A 26,186-nucleotide genomic window follows, 5' to 3' on the forward strand; every position below is an offset into this window, starting at 1 on the left:
GACGGCTAACAGCTAATATATATACATATATTCGCTGATACACAACTTTGAAATGTCGCCGCTGACGCACCTCGTAGCCCTTCAGTGACGGTCCAACCAGGACCACGGGCCGCATGGAAGGCACAACGTCATACGGAGGAATGTGTTCCGTCTTTGAGGAGGAGGAGGAGGAGGAGAAGAAAAACAGTTGCACTTATTTATGGGGACAGAGTAAACAGTCGTCGTCGCAAATCACTCGAGGGGTTCAGAACAACAATGAGCGAGGCAATTTAAAAGCACGGGGACATCGTGAACCATGAGATGAGACGTCTTCGGCCGCTCTGCAAGCCGGCTTTAATTCATAGTGTCAAATTGAGCAAATTCTTTAATGTCACCAGGTTGATTTGGGCAAATTTCGACGTTAAATTACTTTCTCTCTTTTCATGGTTCTGATGTCACCGGCTGGAAAAGAGGGATCCACATAATAAGAAAGGTTAGTGAGAGAGGGGAAAGGAGACTATAGATGATTTTGAAGCTCGTGTTAGCATCACTGAGGTGCATGAGGAAAAGACGTCTGGAGATGTTTGAATATGGTACTGATTTAGAAGAATATATGAAATCTGTGACTCCAAGTCAGACTGAATATGGTGGATGAATAGGGCTGCAACTCACAATTACTATAATTTCATAATCAATTAATCTGCAGATAATAATCTCGATTAATCGTTTGGTCCATGATATGTTGAAAAATCTCGATCAGTGGTTTCCCAAATCTGGAAATGATGATGTTCTAAAATGTTTTGTTTTGTCCACAAAGCAGAATGATTCACTTTTTTAATGATTTCCTAGTGATATGATAGAAATAAACCAGAACATAACTTGTTTTAATGGTTGAAAAAACACTGATACCGACTATACGTATGTTCAGGCCTATGTATGGACATAAGTTATTTCCCAAAATGTCAAACTATGGACATTAAATGTATGGGATTCAGGGGACTTTTCCATTTCCCAGCAGACATGTTGACAGGTCACAGTAGGGAAAAACACCAAATGAATGATGGCTGAGTTCCATTTAGCTTGCTCAGTTTGTTGCACCTGTATGATTCCTGTTAAAACCTTTAGACGAGTCAGTAACTAATTCTTTTTTAATTAGTGGAGAACTGTGTTTTTAATTGTACTCTCAGACTAAAAAGGAAATAACCTACTTTTAAGGATTCTCTAGTGACATCTGAATATTATTTCTGTCTACATTTGACAACGAAGGCAGTGAACCGTGTGTGTGTGTGTGTGTGTGTGTGTGTGTATAAGAAGGGAAATAAAATAATGTTCTCTTTTTTTACGGACTGAAGCTAATTTGGCAAATGGTTTTAGTTCAGTTTTAGTTTGTCTCTTATATTAAGTTTGATATTTTCAAATTTTGTCAGCACAAACAATGCACCGGTGATCATTGTTCAACTTATTGTGGCCAACTTTGTATTTTACTGTAATTAACTCAGTTTTTTTTTCCTTTTGTGCAAATGTAGTTTGGTGATGGAAAATGTCATGCTGCAGACATTAAAAAGGCTCAGCACCATGGCAAAGGGCTTTAGTCGCCACAATAATATATTAGGGCTTATATACTGTGTGGTATATGTAGACTAAAAGGAATAGTTTGATGATTCAGGAATTGTGCTTCTGTGTTAGATCTCACATTTGCTCAGGAAGAAATCATATCAAGGGAAGTCGCACTACTATTTTAAACAGATAAACCACACATCGCAGGATCACAATTTGCAGATACGAACACAAAAGCAACCGCAGCGCACTGCGAGAGCACAACTTACCGACTTCTGCTTCTGCTTAGCTGTGGTGAAGACGGGAAGAGGAGGAGAAAAAAAAGGAGATGTTAGGAAAAGGCATGCTCGCTCATGGCCGGGTGTGTGTGGGGGAGACAAACGAGTGAGGCCAAAGCAGCCGCAGGCATTTTAGTCAGAGCCGAGCGGACGGACGGACGGACAGAATAGAGGAGAAGAAGGGAGGCTGGCCTCGTACAGATTACCTTCTTAAAGAAGGGCATTCTTTTCTCTTTTGCTAGGGGCGACATGACAGTGTTTGGACAGGCTTTAGGGGAGCGCAGGTTGACGGGAAGCTCATTGTCCTCAGGGTCTAAGCCTGTGGCGTCTATGTCAACGGCTGCGCACACAGACACAGACGACAGCACCGTCACACACGGGCGAACACAGGTAACGGATACATCTCATGGTTAACAGAATCATAGGGAGCACAGATTAAACATCGAGTACAGTTACAAACAATGAAAAAACAACAACAACGTGTAAATCGTGGAGGTGATTACAACAAAAGTGCAGCACGACATCCAAAAATCTGGAAAAAATGGCACCTTCAGCTTGGATTTAAGGGTTACGTTTTGAATTATGAAGGCATTCATTGCGTATAGAGCAATATTTGAAATTCACCCATGAAGGGCTACTCACCAGATGAAGGAGGGGTAGATTTCCGTGAGTTTGTAACCACTTCACCTAAACTAGAGGCCGAGTTCGCTCCCAATCTACGGGAATGAGAGAGATTGAGATTTACTAATCACTCGAATAAAGACAAATTATACACAATACCGTTCAAAAGTTTGGGGTCATCTATACAATTTTTGTTGCGTTTTCCATTAAAAGTCACACTTTTATTCATCAAAAGAGTTGCAAAATGAATAGAAAATATAGTCAAGACATTGAAGAGATTAGAAATAATGATTTTTATTCCAAATACAGAACCAGAAAAACTGTTTTCAGCTGTGCTAACAGCATTGCACAAGGGTTTTCAAGGGTTTTCTAATCATCCAATAGCCTTGTAATAGCCTCTAATGTACCATAAGAACACTGGAAATGGGCCTCTATACACCTATGTACATATTCCATCAAAAACTAGACGTTTGCAGATAGAATAGTCGTTTACCACAATTTAAAGTCACATTCATTGAAAAAAAAAGTGCTTTTCCTTAAAAAATAAGGACATTTCTAAGTGACCCCAAACTTTTGAACGGTCGTGTATAAGTTCAGAAAACATCATTTTAAACGATACCAAAGGACTTTGCCTTACCTGGAGTGGAACTTGCCCTGCTTGGCTCTCTGCTCCTGGAGGATACGAGTGTTTTCAAGCTTCACTGGACTGGGGATGAAACCGATTTCGCAGCCTTCCTTCACCAGACGTCCTATCCACCAGTCGTTGTTAAATTTCTACACACAAAGGACACAGACGCAATAATTACAGACGGTTACAGCAGCGTAAGTCACCTTCTCCTCTTCCCCTCCCGTCGCCGTCGTCATTTTTTTTCTCCGTCGCCGAGGACAGGCAGCCGCTCACCTCTTTGACATGGAGGAAGTCTTTAGCGTCGAAGGAGATGGCCATGCCTGGCACGGGGACGTCGTCATCGTGATTGGGGCTGTAGCTGACATTTGTGCGCACAGCAAATGCAACTGGTTTGGTCTGCCGTGAGGAAACAACCAGGAGAGGGAATAATGGAAATGTTAGATAGGGCAAAATAGGGCAAATAATAAAAATAATAATAATTGCAAATTGAAACAACACAAATTTCTTACTGGAACCATTAGTGTTACCAAGAACCCTTGAAAAACCCTTTCTTCAGTAAAGGGTTTTTCAGAAGCAAATGGTTCCAGGTAGAACCTCAGCCCTTGTAGAAGAACCCTTTTGGAACCCTTATTTCTAAGAGTGTATCGTGAGCACATACAACTGCTTTAATTTAAGATATGGAAGTTGAAAATCACAAAAAAACTTTCATTTCTTCAACGTTTACAGAGGGAACTGTCATTATCCCACATTTATCATGATAGTTATTTTGGGAACAGCCAGATCGAGGTGAGCCGTGATTCTTGTTTTTGAGAGATGTATAAAAATAACCGGCGTTAAAAACAGACGCCGCCGCCTCTGACTCATCCAGACTCCTTTTATCCATGTTCTCCATGAGTGATGGGCGGCTGCTGCACCGTCTGTCTGCTACAGGCTAAAACCCTCAAAGAACGATGCTGCTACATGCTACTTGCTTGTGTCACAGTCACCACCTTGACACCGACAGTAAAAATCAGTACTTGAAGTCTTGTTCTCGCTCATGACAAAGAGCACTTGTGCAAATTGTGCGTAAATCAATTTCACGATCCTCGCGGACGATGGAATCAATGCGGTCCTTCCTGTCTGATCGCCGCCGACCTTCCTCTGCGAGTCAAACGGGCCGTTGAGGAAAACGCATGCGGTTAACGAAACGTTTGCGTGACGTAACCGCGCTACGCGGACAGTTCACGGACACAGCTGAATATTTCTGCACAGAGTGAGAGCAAATAATCTCCTCTGATCACATTTACTCAAAATAAGGATGTAAATGAGGAGTTGCTGAGGTCACAGCATGGAAAATATGTCATGAGGAAACCATTTCTCGAGCTGTGTTGCAAGAGTACATTACATAGGTCGACCGATATAGTTTTTCCAGGGCCGATAACGATGCCAAAAACTAACATATTACGCATTTTTATTTTACAAACTGAAATTCAAGTGGCTAATGGGATTTTTCAAAAGAATGACCCAAGAGGTACATTCAGTCAAATGTTGGTGCTTCTTTCCACTTCCATGCCACAATAATCTGCTGTACTATAAGTAAAGATGTTAAGTGCTTTAGGACATAATCACGGAGCCATGTTGGCTGTGATGGCACCGCGGTGCTGGCCCTGCGTTTGACGAGCATGACAGAAGTCAGCCCAACGCCAAGGCAAATGTGTCTCAGAGTAATCTCCCCCGCCGCACACTCTCACACTAAATATTTACCTGGCAGATGAAAGAGAGCATGATGAGGAGGAGGAGAAGGGTCTGGGTGAGTGAGTAATATTCAGCTGGAGGCCAAACCAGAATCCACCAGATCAGCACTTTGATGCAGTTACTCTGCTGGACCTCGGACAAATTCTGAAAAAATGCTTTCAGAGGAGATTAAAATCGGCCGCGTCGTCGTCGCTGCTTTCATCAGAGCCGTCCGTCCCCGCAGCCTGATTTTTCCCCAACGTTAAAGATAAAAAAAAAAAAAGCTGCAACACGTTCAATTATCTTCCAATGCGGTTTCACTTCAGCTCAAGCTGCAGTTCTTGTTTTTTGATTTATGTGAGAAAAGTTGTTTTTGAACAGGCATTTTAATTTGAACTTCTTTCTTTTTAAAAAAAAATAATAATCTCCACCTTTGATCATTAACTCTCTTTGCTCGATTTGTCAGACTACTGCTCAGCAGATGCTGTGCACTGGGCTTTAGCCAAAAAACAGCTGCTGCCTCTGACTGCTGAACATGAGCTGTCCAATCACAGCAAAGAGCTCAAAACAGAACCTCAGCTTTAAAGTAGATACACTAGCGTTCAAAAGTTTGGGGTCACTTAGAAATGTCCTTATTTTTGAAGGAAAATCACTTTTTTTCAATGAATATAACATTAAATGAATCAGAAATATTCTCTATAGAAAAACCCTTTGTCGGAGAAAGTGTTTTTCAAGGGTTCTTGGTAACACTAATGGTTCCAGTAAGAGCCATTTTGATCCAGAGAACCCTTTAAAACCCCTTTCCTGAATAAAGGGTTTTAAAAGGGTTCTTGGTGGAACCATCCATACCAAAAGGGTTCCAGGTGGAACCTTTATTAAAAGGTTCTACCTGGAGCCAAAAAGGGTTCTCCTATGAGGACAAGCCGAAGAACCTTATGGTTCTACTTAGCACTTTTATTTCTAAGAGTGTACCTTTTCCTTCTCAGCAAGAAACACAAGCTGGAATATGTAACGACACGGTTAGTGGCTTTACACACTTAGAAATAAGGGTTCCAAAAGTGTTCTACAAGGGTTGAGGTTCTACGTGGAACCACTTGCTTCTGAAAAACCAACGGTTCTTGGTAACACTAATGGTTCCAGTAAGAACAATTTTGATCCAGAGAACCCTTTAAAACACCTTTCCTCAATAAAGGGTTTTAAAAGGGTTCTTGATAACACAGGGCTCCAGGTAGAACCTTTTTTATAAAGGGCGTTCAAGAGCAGGAAAGTCTGATTGATTGGATTTGTTAGGATCTGAAGGCAGTTCTCAGAGTTCTTTGAAGCAGACCGCAAAGCTCAGTTCAAGATTTCCATTTATCATGGCTTTCACTTCATTGAAACACAGCAGGTGTGAAGTGACTATGTTGAGGGATTGTGGGAAAAAAAAAAAAATACATTAGTCAAATCCTCCGGGAATCTTTTTTTTTTTCTCTCTCTCTCATGTGGATGGCGACGTAGATTCTCCATAACGTGACAACAGAGGTGAGTCCTGTGTATGTGCAGAGCTGGGACCAGTGGAGGACAGAGTGTCCTTGGTGTTTGCATGCACACGAGTCACATGGCTGTGTCAAGGTATGGGGGTCCATTAGTGCATGTATCCGTGTGTGTGTGTGTGTGTATATGTGTGTGTGTGCTCTCTTTCCTCCTTCACAGCTGCTCTGCTCTCCTGAATCCATCACTGTTCTCCGTGAAAATGAAGCTTAATGATTTATTTTTTCCAGACCTACAGGCAAAACACAAACACACCCATGCCACCTTATATCACAGGTGAGTGAAGGATGTGCACGTCTTTACATGGTGCACATCCCACACACGGCTGTGCCGCTTCTTACGTAACGCGGGCCTTCATTACGGATGCCGTATTGACAGCAGCGAGCGAGGGAGACAGATGGCGTGCTGGGTTAGAGAACCAGGAAGGAGAAGAAATATGCGACGCTAAGATAAGATCGGAGGGTAAAACAAAGACGAGTAGCTACAGATGCTCCGTTTGCTCCATTAGCAGTGCACGCACACACACACACATATGTACGTCACGTGATAAATCAAGGTTCCCCCACATTGTTTCACCTTGAATGTCGTCGATCGATTTGAAAATGCATTTTCTCCGAGTCTGTGCTCGACTGAGATCCCATAAAATGAATTATTACAGGCTTAGATTGGAATGTTAACCTTAATCAATTTAGTGTGCGGAGATATTTCTTTAATTATCCATGGTTGACTTGGTAAATTGTAGTCATGCACAGTGGGTAACTGGAGAAAGCACTCAGAGAGTGTAAATCACCTCCCCAACAGTGTCCCCCCCGACATCACTAAGTTCATTTTAATAAATCCCAAAGATAAAATCCCATGTCCAGGTCACCACCAACATCTCATCATTCCCTCCTTGGGGCCGTGACGTCATCCACATCCCGAGAAAATTGAATCACAATCTACTTTTTTTTGGAGTTATACAGTTACGGCGCAAACAAACACAAACACAAAAAAAAAAAATGTAACCTTCCTTGGCGATGTCATGAAAAAATGAAGGCTGTAGATGTCTATGACTAAGCCACTGCAGCCACCAGCTATCGTTTGTGTTTATAGCAGGAGCGCGTTGATGTTTCCCTTCTATCATACGCTGTGTTGTGTATTGTGTCGGCTGTTGCCAGGGAAATTGTTGAGTGAAATCTGGGATCATAAATCTCATCTTCTTATCTTCACCTGCATGATTTTTGGTTACTGATAACACAATTTAATGTGTAATTAGTTTTCACTCCCAGGAATTTTTAGATTTTGTGGAAAGTGGGATTATTTGTCTACTTAGTAGTTTTAATTTGCTAAATATTAAACTACAGCCAGTAATTAAGGTTAAGTGGGCAATTAAAGACAAGGAATAGGGGGAACTAGGGCTGAATAATTAGATTTTCCAGACTTTTTAAGTCTAGTTTCAGCTCCATCTTTATTGTGTTTTAGATTTAAAAACAAAACGCAAGGATAAGAAATGAAAGATGTAATTTTGTTCTAAATAATAGAACATTATGAGATGTGAAAAATGAGATTTGCGTTGTTTCAAACTGCCAAAGAGGACCCACAAATTAACCCACATTACGGGTTACAACTACACTCTTAGATATAAAAGTGCTAAGTAGAACCATATAAGGTTCTTCGGCTTGTCCTCATAGGAGAACCCTTTTTGGCTCCAGGTGGAACCTTTATAAAAAGGTTCTACCTGGAACCCTTTTGGTGGGTTCCATAAAGAACCCTTTTAAATCCTTTATTCAGGAAAGGGGTTTTAAAGGGTTCTCTGTATCAAAATGGTTCTTACTGGAACCATTAGTGTTACCAAGAACCCTTGAAAAACTATTTCTTCGGGAAAGGGTTTTTCAGAAGCAAATGGTTCCAGGTAGAACCTCAGCCCTTGTAGAAGGACCCTTTTGGAACCCTTATTTCTAAGAGTGTAATGACTATTTTCATCAGATTACTATTGGTCAGTTGTCTGTTCTGTAAAGTGACAGAAAATGGTGAAAAACACCAGTATTTTCCACACTTAAATCATGAATACTGGGGACCAGAACAATACAAGCATATTCTGGCAGTTCACAATACACATTGCATTTTTAAAGTGCAGAGGTTGAGTTATAAATAATTCAATATAATCTAAAATAAAGTTGAGATAATCCACAATGACATCATCTGTTTGTGTGTGTGTTTTTCCTCTGACTTCACAACCTCTTATTTTCCAGAGCAACAAGAAAACATTAACAAGTGATTTAAGAACTCATCATAGCATAGGTCAGTTAGAGGCTTTATAAGTATACGTACAAACAAACTGAACATTACAAGCGTCGACTTGACTGCTTTTAAATATCAACGGCGTGAGCGGGAGGTTGTTGTGAATTACTGCCCATAATAAAGACTCACAGGCACAGAGCGAGAAAGAGAGCGAGAGTGTGCACTTCCTTTGACCCCATGCCTGTTCTGTTTCTGGTGGCCAGAACACTGAGAAGCTATTTTTTACTCGTCATCTGTCACGTAAAAAGAAGAAGAAAAAAAATGCCAGCAGCAGGGGTTATCTATGCTAGGTTATCTATGAAGCCAACTTATCTTTTTAATTAGCACACCAGAGAGAGAGGGTGACTCTGGAAAAAACGACGACGCAGATCTGCAGGCATGATGTGTGTGTGTCTGTTGCGACAAACACCCAATTAAATTCAATCTTTCTGGACGCTTGCTTGAATTTTCATGCAAAAGTAGAAACTGGAGAAGCAATCGGAGAGCGGAGACCTCTGCTCAAGGCAAGCTCAGTGCCTGCAAAATACACCCCGCCAGCGCCTGGGTCAGACAGCGAGAGTTGCAACCAGTGCTGTGCAAAAGGTTAACGCATGACACGTTTCCACGATGACTGACCGGAAAAAAGACGCGAATGACGGCATGTGCCGCGACACCGGAGACCAGGCACCGTTTACCAGTTAGCTCCGTTAGCTGCATTAGCTCCTTTTAGCGCCGGTTAGCGCGCCTACAGTGGAACTGGAGCGGTCCGTTTATTAAACGAAAAGAGCAGCGCTACAAATAACACAGCGTACCTGTGTACTGCGTATGTTTGCCTCTGTTTTTGAAGTTTAGCGTTACTTTAGAGACTCATTTTAAAGGGACACTGTGTAGTATTTATGGGTGTATATTACCCAAAATCCACTTTTGTATACATATTATGTGCTCCTGCATTGTCTAGTCGCTGTATGATATTCTTTATTTCATTTTCGTAGTGTTTCAAAAAGTCATGTAAAATAACGCGGCTGGTCGCGGGCCCGCTACTGCATTGCCACGACGCCATGTTTCTACGGGAGCCTGTAAGGACAAACACGAGAGTTTAACAAATCAAGCGTCGCTTTACTTGTAGCGGAAGTCCCGCCTCCTCTGTCTCTGCTTCGTCTGCTACGGCCGCGGTAGCTCGCCCTCTCCCTCGCCTCACGAACCTCATCTGCTGACACGGAGAAAGACGACGAGGACGACATTTGACCGGCTGAGGATACCGTAGCGCTCAGGGAAGGGAGGGGGTGAGCAGAGGAGCAGTTCTTTGTTGTGAAATTTCAGCCTCTCCTCTAGATGGCACTATAAGCTACTTACTTCACATTTAACAATCGGGAATCACGTAAACATGACGTCACATTAACGCCGTTAACGTTTGACAGCATTAGTTGTAACCAGTGATAGCGTCTACGGATCACTTCCAAAACTGATTCACTTGTTCCTGGTCCCATTGTGGACATTTCCTGACAATTTCAGCCAAATCCAAACACCGGCGAAAACACATACCTCCTGGTGGAGGTCAAATGACAAATTTGGAACAGTAAAACAAGAGTAAGAGTAAAAACAAAAACAACACAATGTGCATTGAAGATAACACAATTATTTCACATCATCAAAGGCAGAACTCTTCACACCGCCAGTGACGTGAGTGATTCTGTGAAAGCGAGGCCTGATTGCACTTCCTCTCCGCCTGCTCTGTCTTATGTATGTATGTGTGTGTGTGTGTGTGTGTGTGTGTTTGTTTATATACGGCTAATTGTGGCCCAGAGCGGATCAGAGCAGGGCAGCCGAGGCTTTGCTCCGATAAACAGAGACACTGATCCCTCCCAGGCCCCCCCACACCCCAACCTCTCACATCACACAGAGGGCCCCCCCCATCATTGTTTTCTTCATCTGAGGAACCAGCTGAAATCATCTCCGATATCCTGTTTCAGCAGCACCGTCCACTTATCTTGCAACAGGTTTAGAACACGTCAAATTCATGTTTTTCAAATCTATGAGTCACCCTTTAAAATGTAATTTTAACAGTGGCAAAGATGATCAAACTCTCACCCAATCACCTGTCAGTGATGAACAGACCAGTCTAACCACACGTACAGGAAGGAAATCCTCAGCACTGGCAGACGTTATATTTTTACAGTTGAAATTGCACAATTTTTACACAAAGTTCCCAGGGTTATTATAGTGAACGTAAAAAAAATAAAGTCTAAAACTGTCAGTGAAACTGTAATCAAAATAAAATCAACAAATTTTAAGAAAACGAAAAAAAAAAACCTACAATGGATAAAGCAAAAACTAACCGAAACTATACTGAATTGTAGATAAATTCAGCTTCGTCTTCATTTTTCCACAACTTCATTCTGTAGTACAGAACATTTGAAGTTTTACTTTTGATTTAACTGCAGGTGTAAAAGGTTAAAGAATGAAATGAGAGGATTTGATCATCCATATTTGGATTTCCAGCGTCTACAAGTCAAGGCTTTCTCTTCAAACCAGCAAAACAGTTTTTTAGCTGTGCTAACATAATTGCACAGGGGTTTTCAAGGGTTTTCTAATCATCCAATAGTCTTCTAACACCATTAGCAAACACAATGTACCATTAGAACACTGAAAATGGGCCTCTATACACTTATGTACATTTGTTTGCAGCTAGAATAGTCGTTTACCACATTAACAATGTATAGAGTGTATTTCTGATTCATTTAATGTTATATTCACAGAAAAAAAAAGTATTTTTCCTTCAAAAATAAGGACATTTCTAAGTGACCCCAAACTTTTGTACGCTAGTGTAGATCAACTACTAACTCCAGAGAACGTTCTGACACAAATCTCAGCATATTACCTCTAGTTCATGGCTGAATAACGGCTAAAATGACATGGCGACCTGTCGTCTCTGGCGCGTTTTCTGCAGGGATTTCCTCAAGCTCCTAGCCCCCCCCAACCACCACCACCACCATGATCGTCACGGGATAAGAAGCAGAGAACGACCTTTGAGACATTGCCGTCTTCTTGTTTCCGACTATGCTTCTTGCCCATATCTGTTTCTCACCAGTTCAAAATCAGCGGAAGGTGTAGTATGTTTGTAGTTGCCATGTAGTGCTCAGCTGTATGGAGTACAGATTGTGTGTTCATCTTCAAAGCAGCAGCAATGGCCTTAGAAATAAAAGTTTAGAAAACCCCAGGAAGGAGACCATAGATGCCATGTTTCTACAGACAAGAAATGGACAACGTTGCTGTTGTCAGAGGTGGAAAAAGTACTAAAATATTGTACTCAAGCAAAAGTACCGATACTTTGATGAAATATTACTCAAGTAGAAGTAAAAGTAGTCATCTGAAAATGTACTCAAGTAGAAGTAAAAACTATTTCATTTGAAATGTACTTCAAGTAAAAGTTACTTAGTTACTTTGCGTGGGGTGTGAGGGTAGTAGAAATATGACAAGGGGTCAGAAATCCAAAACTATTTTGGAGCTCACGCATCATTGGTCTGGTTCTGGTGTATATTTTCCTCCTGTAGGTCTTCATTGTGCTGAATTTTTATTTTTACTCAGTAACGGATAGGATTTATAAAGTAACTAAGTACAATACTTGAGTCAATACGTACTCAAGTAAAATACAAAATCCTGATTTTAAATTGTACTTAAGTAAAATACAAAATAAGTATTGAATACAGTAACTCGAGTAAATGTATGTCGTTACTTTCCACCTCTGGTTGTTGTCGTGGTTGAATACTGACCTTGGCTTTGTCCAGTTGTGCCTGAGCCTGACGCTCTGCTTCTCTGCGCACCGCCTCCTTATCCTCCTCCAAGGACACATCGGAGTCTGATGGACGGCTGGTATAGGAGTCGGCCGAACCCTGTGGGACGACACAGACACACACACATACACACGCTAAGACTTTGTTGTTTTTTTGGGGAATTCACTCTTGTCGTCGTTAGTGGGTGAGAAAGCCAGTCGCTTCGCGGTATCTTGAGGACACCGGAGGCAACCCGCTTGCCGGCAAAAGGAAGAAAATATGAATGAAGTGTTCAACATTGGAGGTCATGCAATAAGCATTCGCTCGCATCATCAAAGGAATGTCGTTTAATTACAGGAAATAACGAGCACGAGCAAGGACGTGCGCGATAAAACAAGCGGGCGTTTAATTCTGCTATCAATCAAGTATCTGAAAATAACGGTCACTCCCCTTGTTTTCGGACACGATCATAGAATCACAGCATCAGCGGCGTCTCTGTGCGATAATCCGATTGCAGCACATTTAATCATAGATCTATTATAAACCTTCAGCGCACACATCTTTCTTTTCCCCCCCCCCAATATTTGCACAGTTGAGCTATTTATACACAGTCTCACATGTACAGTGGCAGGAGTGTCGTTCTGGTTAATCAACGACCACATCACCAGATACCAGTCACTTTACCTCCTTTTCATTTTAAAACTCACTTTAATGAACGTGTATGTACGACACACACTCGCAGCCCTGTGCAAACACACAGATGTTGTAAACCAGCATGACGGAAAGTGGGTCACATGACTTCTCGGGCAGTATTTTAAAGCCAGAAAAAAAAAAAAAAAATATATATGTATATATATATAAAAATGAGGTCATACAATGTCAGCTGTGTCTGAATAAATTGGTGCACACTGCACTATACTATACAACACATGCATGTATGCATGCATGCACGCGTCCCTGAGTGCACTGCACTGGTGCAACACACGCGTCGTATATATATTTTGTTCTAAACATGAAAACACATCATAAATAATTGGTGAAGTAGAAGAAGAGTCATGCCTGCCTATGTAGATCATAGCGTGTTTGTTGACTCATTCAAACCCGAGAGGTAAATTTAGAATTAGCCACAGTGGCTTTGGTTCTCACAAGCTAATAAAACCTTATGTGGTTCTCATGATATGTTTACACACACACACACAGTATATACATTTAAAAGTGCATTATGTCATAAATCTAAAGCAACTGGCCATTAAATCCTCCTAAAATGTCACGGAGACATTAAAAAAATATATTTTGCAGAGTGCAAATTATGTTTATGTTTTGAAATCATGTTTTTGGCATGTGGCGCCAGCTACCGCCGTCTCCCAATCAGTGCAGTCAGTAGAGTCTCAGCTGCCGAGCAACCACGGGTTGCCAGTTACGTCAGAAAGCGATATATTCGGTATTTTGAATTTGAACGTAGTAACCGTTTTTGGCCACATTCTTACATATGGCACCTTTAATTTATTGTATTTATAAGATTATTCGTTTTTTTCTCTCCATTAACTGGTTTCATTCACTTGAAAATCTGACTCTAATAGCTTGACAGTTATCAAATAACTACTGCATACGCAGTAACACCAACATTTGAGTCGTAAAAACAGGGATTTGTTGTTGTTGTTGTCGTCCGTGTATCCTTACCTGCAGACTACTACACCACCCACGCACGCAGCTCCTTCCATTCATCCCACTGCGCCAACGCACTCCTCAGTTGTCTGAGTTAAAAATAGCCTCCTTCATTCTGTGGGCTGATTAGAATTACCCAGTCGTCGCATTAAAAACACAAAAGGAGGATCGCTCACGCCTCTCCTTCACCACTTTACATGACCTGGAACAAGTGTTATTATATAAGATACAAGGTGACTGTGCTGTCCGTCATAACATTAGAACCCTGGCTCCGTGTTATAAGCCTCTTTTGTCTCTCATCCTCGCTGCGTTTGTGTCTGATACGAATAAGTGATTGAGAGCAGGGTGATTAATTATCCACGGGCTGCTGCTTTTCAATCAGAATCTGAATCAGAATCAGAATGCGTTATTAATACCCCAGGGGAAAACAATTGGCCTCCAACGTGTTTTCAAAACATCAACAACTTAACCAAAGCGTCGTGTCTCACGCGCAACTCGCAGCCTTTTCCACACGAGGATTGTTAAAATGTCCTGACTTTGAGATTGTTCATCATATCAGGTCACAGTTTATAACGACACAAGATCAAGAACGCCGTCCCAGTGGGTCAGAAGGAGGTGATGTGGGAACTCTGCCCAGAGTCTGACTGACAGAGCCATAACTGAGCACAACATCCAGATTCTCATCATCACACACACTGATCGTGACACTATGACTTCCCACGTGCACAAAACACACACAAAAACACCAACTTTCACCATGTAAACACATCAAAACAAAAAAAACACAGATTTGCTTACGGAGGCGTCGGAGCTCTTGACGCGACCTCCTTTGGCTCGTTTCAGCAAGCGGATCCAGGTGGCCTTCATCAGCCACACTGGTCATTCAGTGTCCAGAGCCACTGCCCCCCCGCCCCGCGCCACTACTGCTTCAAACCCCACTTAAATGCACTGCTGTGGGGGCACCTTTGCACCAGCGCTGCAGTCGCTGTGGTGGCTACAGGTACGCTCAACACAGTGGCTCCATCCACTGCTGGCTCCTGTTAGAACTTGGCCGTGGATGCTGCCTTCATTTCTGGAAAAGTAAAATGCTTTTTTGCTGCTGCTGCAGCTCCAGCTAGCTCTGCTGCCGTCTCCCCAGCCACAGCTCCTGCTCCTGCTGCCGTTGCCAAAGACAGGGAATCCACAGGAGCTCTCTGCCCCGCGCATAATCACAGCAGCTCTCTCCTCCGTCTCTCTCTCTCTCTATCTCTCCCCGTTGCCCCAGTCTCCTTGAGCTCAGTCTGACGCTGCAGGTGCTCAAGTCTGACTCCCAGTTATCAGTCAGGTGGCAGTGATGCTTCTCCTCAATCCGCTCATTTCAAGCTCCGGCTCCAGCCACAGCACGGCGTTTTACTCTCCTCCTCCTCGTGCTGTAGCCTCCTCGTGCCTCGACAATCAGTGACAGCAGTTTATCTACATGGTTTTCTGGTGTGACTGCCTGTGACCGACTCTCCTCCTGATGCTAATTAAGCTGCTGCTGATGCTGATGCTGATGCTGTGTCTCAGGTGCTGCAAGCTCTCTCCCCCTCCGCCGTCCCCTTCTCACTCTCCGTGTCTCAGCTTGTCAGTGTTTGTTCTGCACGTCTCAGCTACCCTGAGCTACTTCAGTGATTCTGCCTCTGTGGCTCTGCCTCTACACCACCCCTCCTCCTCCTCCTCCTCCTCCTCCTCTGTCACTCCTCTTATTTTTCTCCTCAGTTACCCCTCACAGTCGACCCATCTGCTCACAGAAACCTGCTTATGAGTTCTTATCTAGAAATCTATCAACTGGAACTACTTTTAATTTTCTTCTTTTCAATAAAAAAACACACACTATGATCACCTTGATACAGGCACTTTGTGGTTTTTAAAAGATCCTTAAAGCTGTAGTACGCAATTTACTGTTGATATTTGTTATTATTCTGCCTCTGTTTGTTAGAAAAAAACGATTCTCTTCTTCTTCCCCACTCTGGTCCCTGTGGTACAGATTCTGAGTTGAAAGCTGCTCCACATCCTTGATCAGCAGTAACTCACAATATTACGTGAGTGGAGCATTGCCAAGTCACACAGGACAAATGAGAACAATTAGTCTGTTTAATTAAAATTGTAAAGGGCTGGTCCACTGTGACACCATCACAGAATGTCGTCTTCCTTTAGATCTTTGGCACTGCCGATGACGCAACATGTTCCTCCGTCTGACCCATGGTGAGGTTGAGTGAGGTCAGAGGGAGTCAGAGGTCCGCCCGTGGGACCAGCGGACGAAATTGGGCTCGCTGGTTTATGACGAGCGGTCGAACCTCAGGGGAGCACTGACTGTAGATTAAAGGAAGACGCGCTAATCAGTGGAGCGCATCGCGACCAAATCCATGACACGCCTCTCGACGTCGACTCAGGGTCTGCAGAAGTGTGCGCTTAAAACTTACACGAGGAGGCGCAGAAAATGTCATTTTACCTCATTAACGTCAATTACACCAAAGTGTGGCAAGTGTTTGGAACGAAGATGATAAAAATGGTGGAGAAGAGAATTTCATTTCATTGTAACTGAACTCTTCACCAGTGAGCGTATACCAGTTAAAGGTGCATTATGTAATAAATCTAAAGCAACTGGCCATAAAATCCTCCTAATATGTCACAGAGACTCAGGAATAATGTTCATATAACAAACTGAACTCACCAACAACAACAGTACAGACAAAATATTTGCATTAAAAAAAATATTTTGCAGACTGCAAATCATGTTTATGTTTCGAAATCATGTTTTGGCATCTGGTGCCACCTACCGCCGTCTACCAATCATTGCAGTCAGTAGAGTCTCAGCTGCCGAGCAACCACGGGTTGCCAGTAACGTCAGAAAACGAAACCTAAAAGACCTTGGTATTTTGAATTTGAATGTAGTAACTGCTTTTGGCCACATTCTTACATATGGCACCTTTAAATAACTTCATTTATGTGAAACTCTAGCAGCCATGTAAGTACACATATCATCGGCTAAAACGCTTATTCTCAAGGACCTCAAAAGGTAACAGGGTTAGCCTAACCCAAAAAAGAACAGGCTAACGAAAAGATGTCTGATTAAAACGTTCATATACATAAATTAAATGTATCTTCGCAAAGGGAATTTACAACTACGCCAAACAAAACCTATTGCCTCTTACTAGATGTAAGGGTCACATATGGTCCAACATGCCGCTTTGACACTTCAGCCTGCAGAGCTTCCAGAGTTAGACACAGATGTTCTGAACACAGACCTGCGGAGCCTGGAGAGGCCGGAGCTGCGAAGGCAACGTTGACAAAGACCCACAGCGACAGAACGAGCCTTCAGGTGCCCGACGCGATCGACCTCTAGACCCGCTGCCACACTTCCACTGACAGCACTGTGTCAGCCACACATGCAGCGCTTATAATAATAGTCCAACAGCAGCTATGATACTATATTGATATCGAGGCAATATCTGTCGGGGGCTTAAGTACAAGTTTAAATTGAACGTCCACAAAAGCATGGATCGATGCGGCCATGCTTCTTTGCTACGAGTCCCTCTGCTTTGTCTTCTTCTACTGTGAGCTTTCCAACACGAATACATACAATGCTTCAATGTGGCAGCTTTCTGTAAAGACCTGACTCTCATGGTTGCACAGAGTTCAACAGAAGGCGGATAAATGACAATAATGACACAAGAAAAACACAATGCGTATTATATGAAATGTGTGTCTACACATATTACTTGACTTAAAGTAAAACTAAAGGTATTAGGAATATATGCATGCCGCTTTTTTTTGGCCAATATTCTTGTGATCCCAGAATTGGCTTGTCCTCATAGGAGAACCATTTTTGGCTCCAGGTAGAACCTTTTTTATAAAATTTCCACCTGGAACCCTTTTGGAGGGTTCCACCAAGAACCTTTTTAAAACCCTTTATCCAGGAAAGGGGTTTTAAAGCATTCTCTGGATCAAAATGGTTCTTACTGGAACCATTAGTGTTACCAAGAACCCTTGAAAAACCCTTTCTTGGGGAAAGGGTTTTTCAGAAGCAAATGATTCCAGGTAGAACCTCAGTCCTTGTAGAAAGACCCTTTTGGAACCCTTATTTCTAGAGTGTAGAAGGACCCTTTTGGAACCCTTATTTCTAGAGTGTAGAAGGACTCTTTTTGGAACCCTTATTTCTAAGAGTGTAGGTTTTAGTGACTTTGGAGCATTTCTGAGAACCAAAAAAACGTGCTATTAATCAGTCTACCTCTAATTAAAATACTAAGACGAGTGAAAACTCTGCCTGAAAGTCACATCAGCATTGACATTCTCTCTTTGTCCCAATGTTGTATTAGAAATAAAGGACAGAATCATTCTTGCTAGTTGCCACAATGTCAAACAAAAAACACTTTGCATTCATTGAGCGTATGATCGCACCAGTTCAACATTCACTCTTGTCAGACAAACATAGCAAAGGTCAATCTCTAAGGTTAAGGAACTGTTAGATCAAATAAACTATAGTTAACACAAACACTTGCCTAACAGAATTGACCAATATAATCTCTACTTCCTGAGGGAAACTGTCCTGCAGTGGACGGTAGATTGGACAAATAGAAAATGCGTGATAGGTGGAGATCTTCAGGCATCGGTCAAAGAAAGCGATGAACATGGGGGGATGAGAGAAAGGTCAATGGTCCTGTGGTCTCTATAGCCGTCTTAATGATTCACTTAGACACAGGCCGTCGTGTGAAAGACGACCAATGACCTCTGCATGTTAGCGGTGGCAAGGCAATCATTACGCTAAAGCATTACAAGTCATCGTGTGCTATTACCAGAGTGAAACAGGAGGCTGTGAGTCAGCTGCTGCTGCCTCCACCGCTGCCTCCCGTTTGTGACAAAATGCACTTACAGAGAAGGGAGCAGTGACACCAGGGAATCGCTTCATGATCTGAAAGCTTCCCTTTTCATTTCAGGCCACCGGAGGACTTGCTCTATATATGTCCACTCTAAAAAAAATGGAGGAAATAAAAGGTTGTGCATGTGAGCTATAGAGTATTCCTAATATCTTACTTTCCCATTTAACACAAATCACACTTCAACCTAGCATTCGTGTCCCCAATTCTCATACGACCTTTAAAATGTTCTCTCACTTCCTTTCCTCACATTCACACTTCTCATTCTTTTCACCTGGTTCCCCCACTGGCTTCTTGTCCAATCGCGACCTCTCACTCTGGCTCTTTCGTCTCCCATTTCTCGAGAGACTTTGCCCAGCGGCTTTGTATTCTGGTCTGTATGAAGACGGAGGACGATTTCACGACTTTTCTAGACTTGGCAACTTTTATTATTACTATTTATTATTTTGCATTACAACGCAATAAAACTGCCAAGAAATAAAAATCAGCGTCATGTGTGAACACCTTTTGATTTAAAGGTGCATTATGTAATAAATCTAAAGAAACTGGCCATAAAATCCTCCTAATATGTCACAGAGACTCAGGAATAATGTTCATATAACAAACTGAACTCACCAACAACAACAGTACAGACAAAATATTTACATTATTTTGCAGACTGCAAATCATGTTTATGTTTTGAAATCATGTTTTGGCATGTGGCGCCATCTACCGCAGTCTACCAGTCATTGCAGTCAGTAGAGTCTCAGCTGCCGAGCAACCACGGGTTGCCAGTTACGTCAGAAAACCAAACCTAAAAGAACTCGGTATTTTGAATTTGAATGTAGTAACCGTTTTTTGCCACATTCTTACATATGGCACCTTAAAACCTAAACCTACTGACTGGTAACATTATTTTTAGAGTAATTTTCCTTAGTAAAGTAAAGATAAGGGGATATTTACCCATCGTCTGCAACCACATGGCAACAGCCATTCCGCAGCCTGAAAGAGGCACATTTTTTGTAATCCAGAAATTCAATAATTTTTTTTGTCTTTTTACTTTTTCGATCTGAATTTTGATTTCCCCTAAGAATAAGAAAGTATACAAAAACTAGAAGCACTCAAGGCAGCTCAGCCAATCACAAAACAGCGGATCACGCTCCAAATTTTAATCCGTGTTCTTGGTCCAATTGCAGACATTTCCTGAAAATTTCATCCAAATCCGTCCGTGACTTTTCGCGTTATGTTGCTAAAAGACAGTATGCAAATCTTCCAGGTTTTCATGACTTGACTTTACCGTACTAACCCTATTAGTTACTCAAGTAAAAATACGATGGGATAGGTTTGGGACAAGATGGTGACAGATGATCCACTGTAGCGACCCCTGAAGGGAGAAGCCGGAAGAAGACGAACTGTTTGTTTTGTAATGAAAACAATGAATTCAGTCCAACACAAACATTAATTATCGTAAAATTAAGTTTTGCTCGAGTTATCTGGCACACTTAAGAAAAGCAAAATCAAGAGGAAAAAAATCACATTTTGTTCTGAACTGTAGTAGTACAGTCTTAGAAATAAGGGTTCCAAAGGGGTCCTTCTGCAAGGGCTGAGGTTCTACCTGGAAACATTTGCTTCTGAAAAACCCTTTCCCGAAGAAAGGGGTTCTTGGTAACACCAATGGTTCCAGCAAGAACCATGTTGATCCTTTAAAACCCCTTTCCTGAACAAAGGGTTTTCAAAGGGTCCTTGGTAACACTAAGGGTTCTCCTATGAGGACAAGCCGAAGAACCTTATGTGGTTCTACTTAGCACTTTTATTTCTAAGAGAGTACAGTGAGCAGACCTGAACTCTATGACGATCATCTGAAAATCAGACTAAATAAAAACAAGACCTCAACTCGCATGGTCTTCTTCGCAGGATAATCGTTCTGCATCACAACTGACGAAAGAAGATCACGGGCCGTGTGCCAGCTCATGTTCAGAGCCGACTGATAAACTGTCGCTGACTGCAGCGGCCTGACAATGGGCTGAGTGAGTGCGCTATAGCAGTTTCCAAGCTTGGCATGATTCATCGTTGGCTTGGACTGAAGCCCTCTGTTTTTTTGTTTTTTTTTCCAGCCATCTGTCCGTCACTGCCACTTTAGTCGGCGCAACACAGAGTCAATTAAATCATCAGTCCACAAACAACATCTCCTTCATCAAACAAGACACAACGTGAGCGGACATGACAGCCGTGTGTGTGTGTGTGTGTGTGTGTGTGTGTGTGTGTGTGTGTGTGTGTGTGTGTGGCTGCTGTAAGCGATGGCTACTAGTATTTAAAACAACAACAGGGAAGTGAAAACCAAGTGAGCATGAAAGTGTGAAAGAAACTGATTGTCATACGTCTGTGAAAGAAGAAAAAAACAGTGTGTGACAGGACTGAAGTAAGAGATTGTTTACCCATGATTCCATGTGCTAGTTATAAAGTGAGGATTTACAGGTACTACATGCATGAATAAATGATAGATGAGAGGAATTAAACGGTTGCTTATTTCATTAGTCATGTGTGCACAGCTGTCCACTACCGTTCAAAAGTTTGGGGTCACTTAGAAATGTCCGTATTTTTGAAGGAAAACCACTTTTTTTCAATGAATATAACATTTAATGAATCAGAAATACACTGTATACATTGTTAATGTGGTAAACGACTATTCTAGCTGCAAACGTAATATGTACATAGGTGTATAGAGGCCCATTTCCAGTGTTCTAATGGTACATTGTGTTTGCTAATGGCGTTATAAGGCTATAACGCCATTAGCTTGTATGATTAGAAAACCCTTGAAAACCCTTGTGCAATGATGTTAGCACAGCTGAAAACAGTTTTGCTGGTTCTTTATTTTGAATAAAAATCATAATTTCTAATCTTCAATGTCTCGACTATATTTTCTATTCATTTTGCAACTCTTTCGATGAATAAAAGTGTGACTTTTAAAGGAAAACACAACAAAAATTGTATAGGTGACCCCAAACTTTTGAACGGTAGTGTACATCCTCCAGCTATTTCCATGGCGATCTCTATAGACCTGTATACCTGGACTAATACAAGCACACCTTCAGGTTTAGTCCACGCAGACCGCACACGTACAACACTCCACAGTCCAATTGGTGGCGCACTCTCGTTTCGGTCAAAAGGAGAAGACGGTTGCCATGGACACTTGATTGCGCACACTCAGCTAATAGGCGAGCTAAGTTTCAAAGCTGTTGTTAAGCGTCAAAACTGCATGGATCAACTATTGTCGGGACATTAAAATATGTCAGGCTGCCCAAACGTGACGGAGACGGGGGTTGTGATGCTTTAAGACAAGCTCTCGTAACAGAGCGACGTGGAAACACCCGAACTGGTCAAACGTGGACATTTTAAAAAGCCGTTGTGGAAATTGATCGGCAGAAATAAAACACTCCACCCTGAATGTTCATCAATGTTCAACAAAGTACTGCTAAGTTTTAGGGACTAAAAACCAGTATTTCATATACTTTCATGCAGAGAAAACACAGAGAAGACCCTAGTTCCTGGTGGTAGGTCGTGTGGTTGAAACTGGAACTGGACTTGTTTGCTCCTCTTTTAAAAAAAAACCCATCTCATATAGAGACGTTAAAATCCCTGAAACCTTACGATGAGACCAACTCAGAGTGGCGGGGGGGCCTCTACAAGTGCAAAAATAAAGCCCTAATCCTTCCCATTCACGATTTATTACCTGCAGCAGCAGCAGCAAGAAGTCCCCGGAGGGGGAAACTGCTCTTGTTAACAGTGAATCCCCATTCTCAGTGAGATCTAGTTTATCTCGCCGCTTCTTCCCCTTTGTGGAAACACAGCACTGAAATAGGTTGACGGGCGATCAACGGTATACAGTATAGGAAAGGCCCCCGGGCTGATCTGCGCTGATATTTTGTGCTTGCGTCATCAATATCCTGGCAGTTTCCTGGTGTATTGTATGGGGGGGGGGGGGGGGGGGGAGGTGGATGATTGATGAGAACAGGCTACGAGAGCAGAACGAGATGTTAACCATCTTCAGTGGAGCAGAAACATACCACCCCTACAAATGGGACTGTGTAAAAAAAAAAAATGATTTCAGCCTCATTTATTTTATTTCATACATTGATATATTATGTGCTTTGGACCAATTTCCAGCAAAGTTCTGTGATTTATAATAATAATAATAATAATATTAAAAAAAAAGAAACACCGTTGCCAAAGAGGCGCGGGGATTTCCCACGTCTCATCTCTCTAAATATGTCCAATTATTTTTGAAATATATTCTAAATAAATCAAAAACAAGTTAAAGGTCAATTTAAATTTAAGAGTATTGGACCTTTTTTTTTTTTTTAGTTAACTTGCCACATCTATTATGATAAAATAATATTAAAAGCATCTTATCTTTTCATGATTAAAAACAAAGCCTTGTAGTGGTTTTACAGTTGCAACAGGGCTCAGCTTACAAAGAGCATCTATAAAAATTTACCACCACCAGTCTTGGATTTCACTGGATTAAAGCAATGCCACCATCACTGGCTTTTTGCTCGATTGTTCTTTAAAGGTCCTCTGACATTTATTGGCCGAGTTAAACAGATTTACTGTACTTGTTAAAGAAACGTGGGCTGATCTAATCTTTACTTGATGAAAATACGTTATCTAGTTTCATTAATGCACTTCAGTTGGTACAGAGAGGTGGATAATGTAAAGCTAGCTTTAAAACAGCATATGCTTGATTCCAAGCCCCTTTTGGGGCTACATGTAGATCATTGTTGGGGTAAGATGCTGATATGATGACACCTGACAACAGTGATAATAACCCCCGGTAACAACGGTCTGTTTCTGAGAGGCTTACATAAACTGCATTAGGGGTGGATGTAGGATTCTGTATAAATCTGTACCGGTACCTTGAATTTGACACCCATACACAAGTGTTTCTTGGGTCTTGCTTACAAAACAAAAAAGCCTGTTTGGTTCAGGTCAACGTCAAGGCTAACCCTAACCCTAACCCTAACCCTAAAACTGAGGAAGCTTCACATAGAAAAAACACCCAGGCAAAGTTCCTTTACAGATGGCAATAGTCCAAGAGTACGATGTTTAAAATCTTTAGCTCAGCTATGCGTCTAAACCCCGCTCTCCTCCGAGCCTCCAAACACTCATTTATAAGCGGTGGTGTTAACTGTTCCCAGCTCCCAGTGAACATACACTTCACTTAAACACACACTTAAAACCATACACAGCAAGTGTGGCTCGACGAGCCGAGCCGAGCCGAGCCAAGCCAAGCCAAGCCGAGCAAAGTGGATCGAGTGTTGAGCAATTGTTGTCGGTCCCATGGACAACAACAGCTCATGAACAGAATCCCTACATAATCAAACATCATCAAGTGCTTCTCTGAGTCAGCGAGTAATTGGTTTTCCGAGACCTAAATGAAGAGCAACCAGCTATAGACTAAGTGAGGAGCTATTAGACGGGCACTTTACACTCAAGTAGAAGGCAGCTACAAAAACTCCAGCGTTGAAGCACTCAACAGTTTGTTATTTTGTAGAATATTCTCGGATTATTTTGACAGTATCATGTCACATAAAGTATATTCTGTATCATCTCCCTCCATCTCTTCGTTGAAAGTTGTATGACGTTTACACAGAGGGACGATTTTATGAGCTGCAACGTGACGTCAACCAGAAATCTATCTAGGGATGTAAAGTCTGTCCAAGAAATGCAAGAGATATCGGCAGAAATGACAGCACCGAGAGATATTCTGTCTTGTGTCTTGTGCATCGCTTCACAATTTGTTTCCAGTTGTTGTGCTGAGGATATGAGGCTGATAAGTCATTAATACAAGGATGTGGTGGCTAAAGGCCACATTATACTTCTCCGACTGCGTAATGCGTTATCCGACTGCGTCACCACGGAGACAACTCGAGCCTTTATACTTCTGCGTCGTGGTGACGGATGAAATTTTCCCGCCCGATCAGTAGGGGTCGCTGCGCAAGGTTGTTGTGCTTCTGGCTACAGTGAGCAATGGCGTCCGAGAGAGAAAGACTGTTGTTGTTGAAACAGCGGCCGTTTCTCACTTTTCTGTGTCACGGAACGCAGTTTTAAGATCATTTGAGGCGAGAAATTGGCCATTTAGAGTCTAAACATGTGCTGTGTGTGTTAAGATATGACGTATTTATAGTTTGGCAGCGACGTTGTCGGCGGTGATCAGCTCCGCCTCTGTGGGCGCTCGGTGCTCACTGTGAGCCGGCACAGAGCAGCTTCGCTCGGCCTGTCCTGAGGACCAATCGCAGCTCTTGCCGTCTCCGTTGTCCCTTGACGGAGCGATGGACACTTAAAAAATATTTTGTGCAGTCGGAGACGACGCAGAGGCTCTTCGACAGTCTCTCCGTCGACTCAGAGGACTCTGCGTAACCTACGCAGAGCACTTTACGCAGGAGTATAAATTGGGCTTAATGATGACTTAAATTTGGACTTTCACGACTCGACCATTCACACAATCAGAGCAGGGAACATTTCAGATAGTAACCACAAAGTACTAGAGTGCTGGGTGAAAGTTAAACAACAGGAAATCAAAACTTGGACATGCGAATTCGAACAAAAACAACAAAAAAAGACCCTGTCAGATGAAAATCAAAGGTCTTCTACGTCCGTTTACTCTGCAGCTAAACCAAGTTTGCTGCTTTCCCTCTCTCTCTCTCTCTCTCTCTGCTTGCTCACCAGTGTCTTCCTGCTCCACACTATATAAGCTTACATAGGTCACAATCTCGCATGAGATTCACTGCTACCGTATTAGACACTCACTCACTCACTCGGCAACGTTACGTTTAAGTGACAAGGGAGAGAAAATAGCAGCAGTGTGTTTATGCCCCTTTAAACGCTGCACTAATAACCTCCATTCTCCTGCAGCCCCAGTCCTTCCTCTTTGTTCAGGAGGATAAAGCGGAGAACAGTGAGGAGTGAACACTGTGGAAGTGGTCTTCAGAAAAGAAAAAAACTAAAACCTGGAGGTTATTAAATAGTTTAGGTTTCAGAGAGCATGTTTAGACAAACTCACCAGATCCGACTCCTCACTGCCGGAGTGATACATGTCTGCCCCTGTACCGACTCCGCTGTTCAGCCCCGGCTGGGAGAAAGTCTCCTCAGCTGCTGCCCATCTCCTCCCTCACAGCACAGGAAACTCCTGCCAGCTCGAGTGCTTCACTCCTGCAAATCCCCGCGTTCCCCGGGCCCAGGAGGGGACGGCTTTGCCCCCGCGCAGAGAAAGTTACAGCCGCAAGGAGAGAAGTTAGCTCCTCTCACTTTAGTC

General features: G+C 42.4%; 1 protein-coding gene across 1 annotated transcript in view; it reads right to left on the reverse strand.

The window, feature by feature from the left end:
* cacnb2a (calcium channel, voltage-dependent, beta 2a) overlaps positions 1-25,967 on the reverse strand; it is a gene marked incomplete at both ends in the record, with an annotated part of 37,630 nt that extends 11,663 nt beyond the window's left edge. The window contains 7 exons of the mRNA XM_083901831.1: positions 71-151; positions 2,021-2,154; positions 2,457-2,530; positions 3,073-3,209; positions 3,337-3,459; positions 12,336-12,455; positions 25,935-25,967. Of these exons, the coding sequence (XP_083757957.1) occupies positions 71-151; positions 2,021-2,154; positions 2,457-2,530; positions 3,073-3,209; positions 3,337-3,459; positions 12,336-12,455; positions 25,935-25,967 (702 nt within the window). The remainder of the gene's footprint in view (positions 1-70; positions 152-2,020; positions 2,155-2,456; positions 2,531-3,072; positions 3,210-3,336; positions 3,460-12,335; positions 12,456-25,934) is intronic.
* Positions 25,968-26,186: the final 219 nt, after the last annotated feature.

This window comes from Microchirus variegatus (genome assembly GCF_963457635.1).
Source record: "Microchirus variegatus genome assembly, chromosome: 15".
Classification (NCBI taxonomy): domain Eukaryota; kingdom Metazoa; phylum Chordata; class Actinopteri; order Pleuronectiformes; family Soleidae; genus Microchirus; species Microchirus variegatus.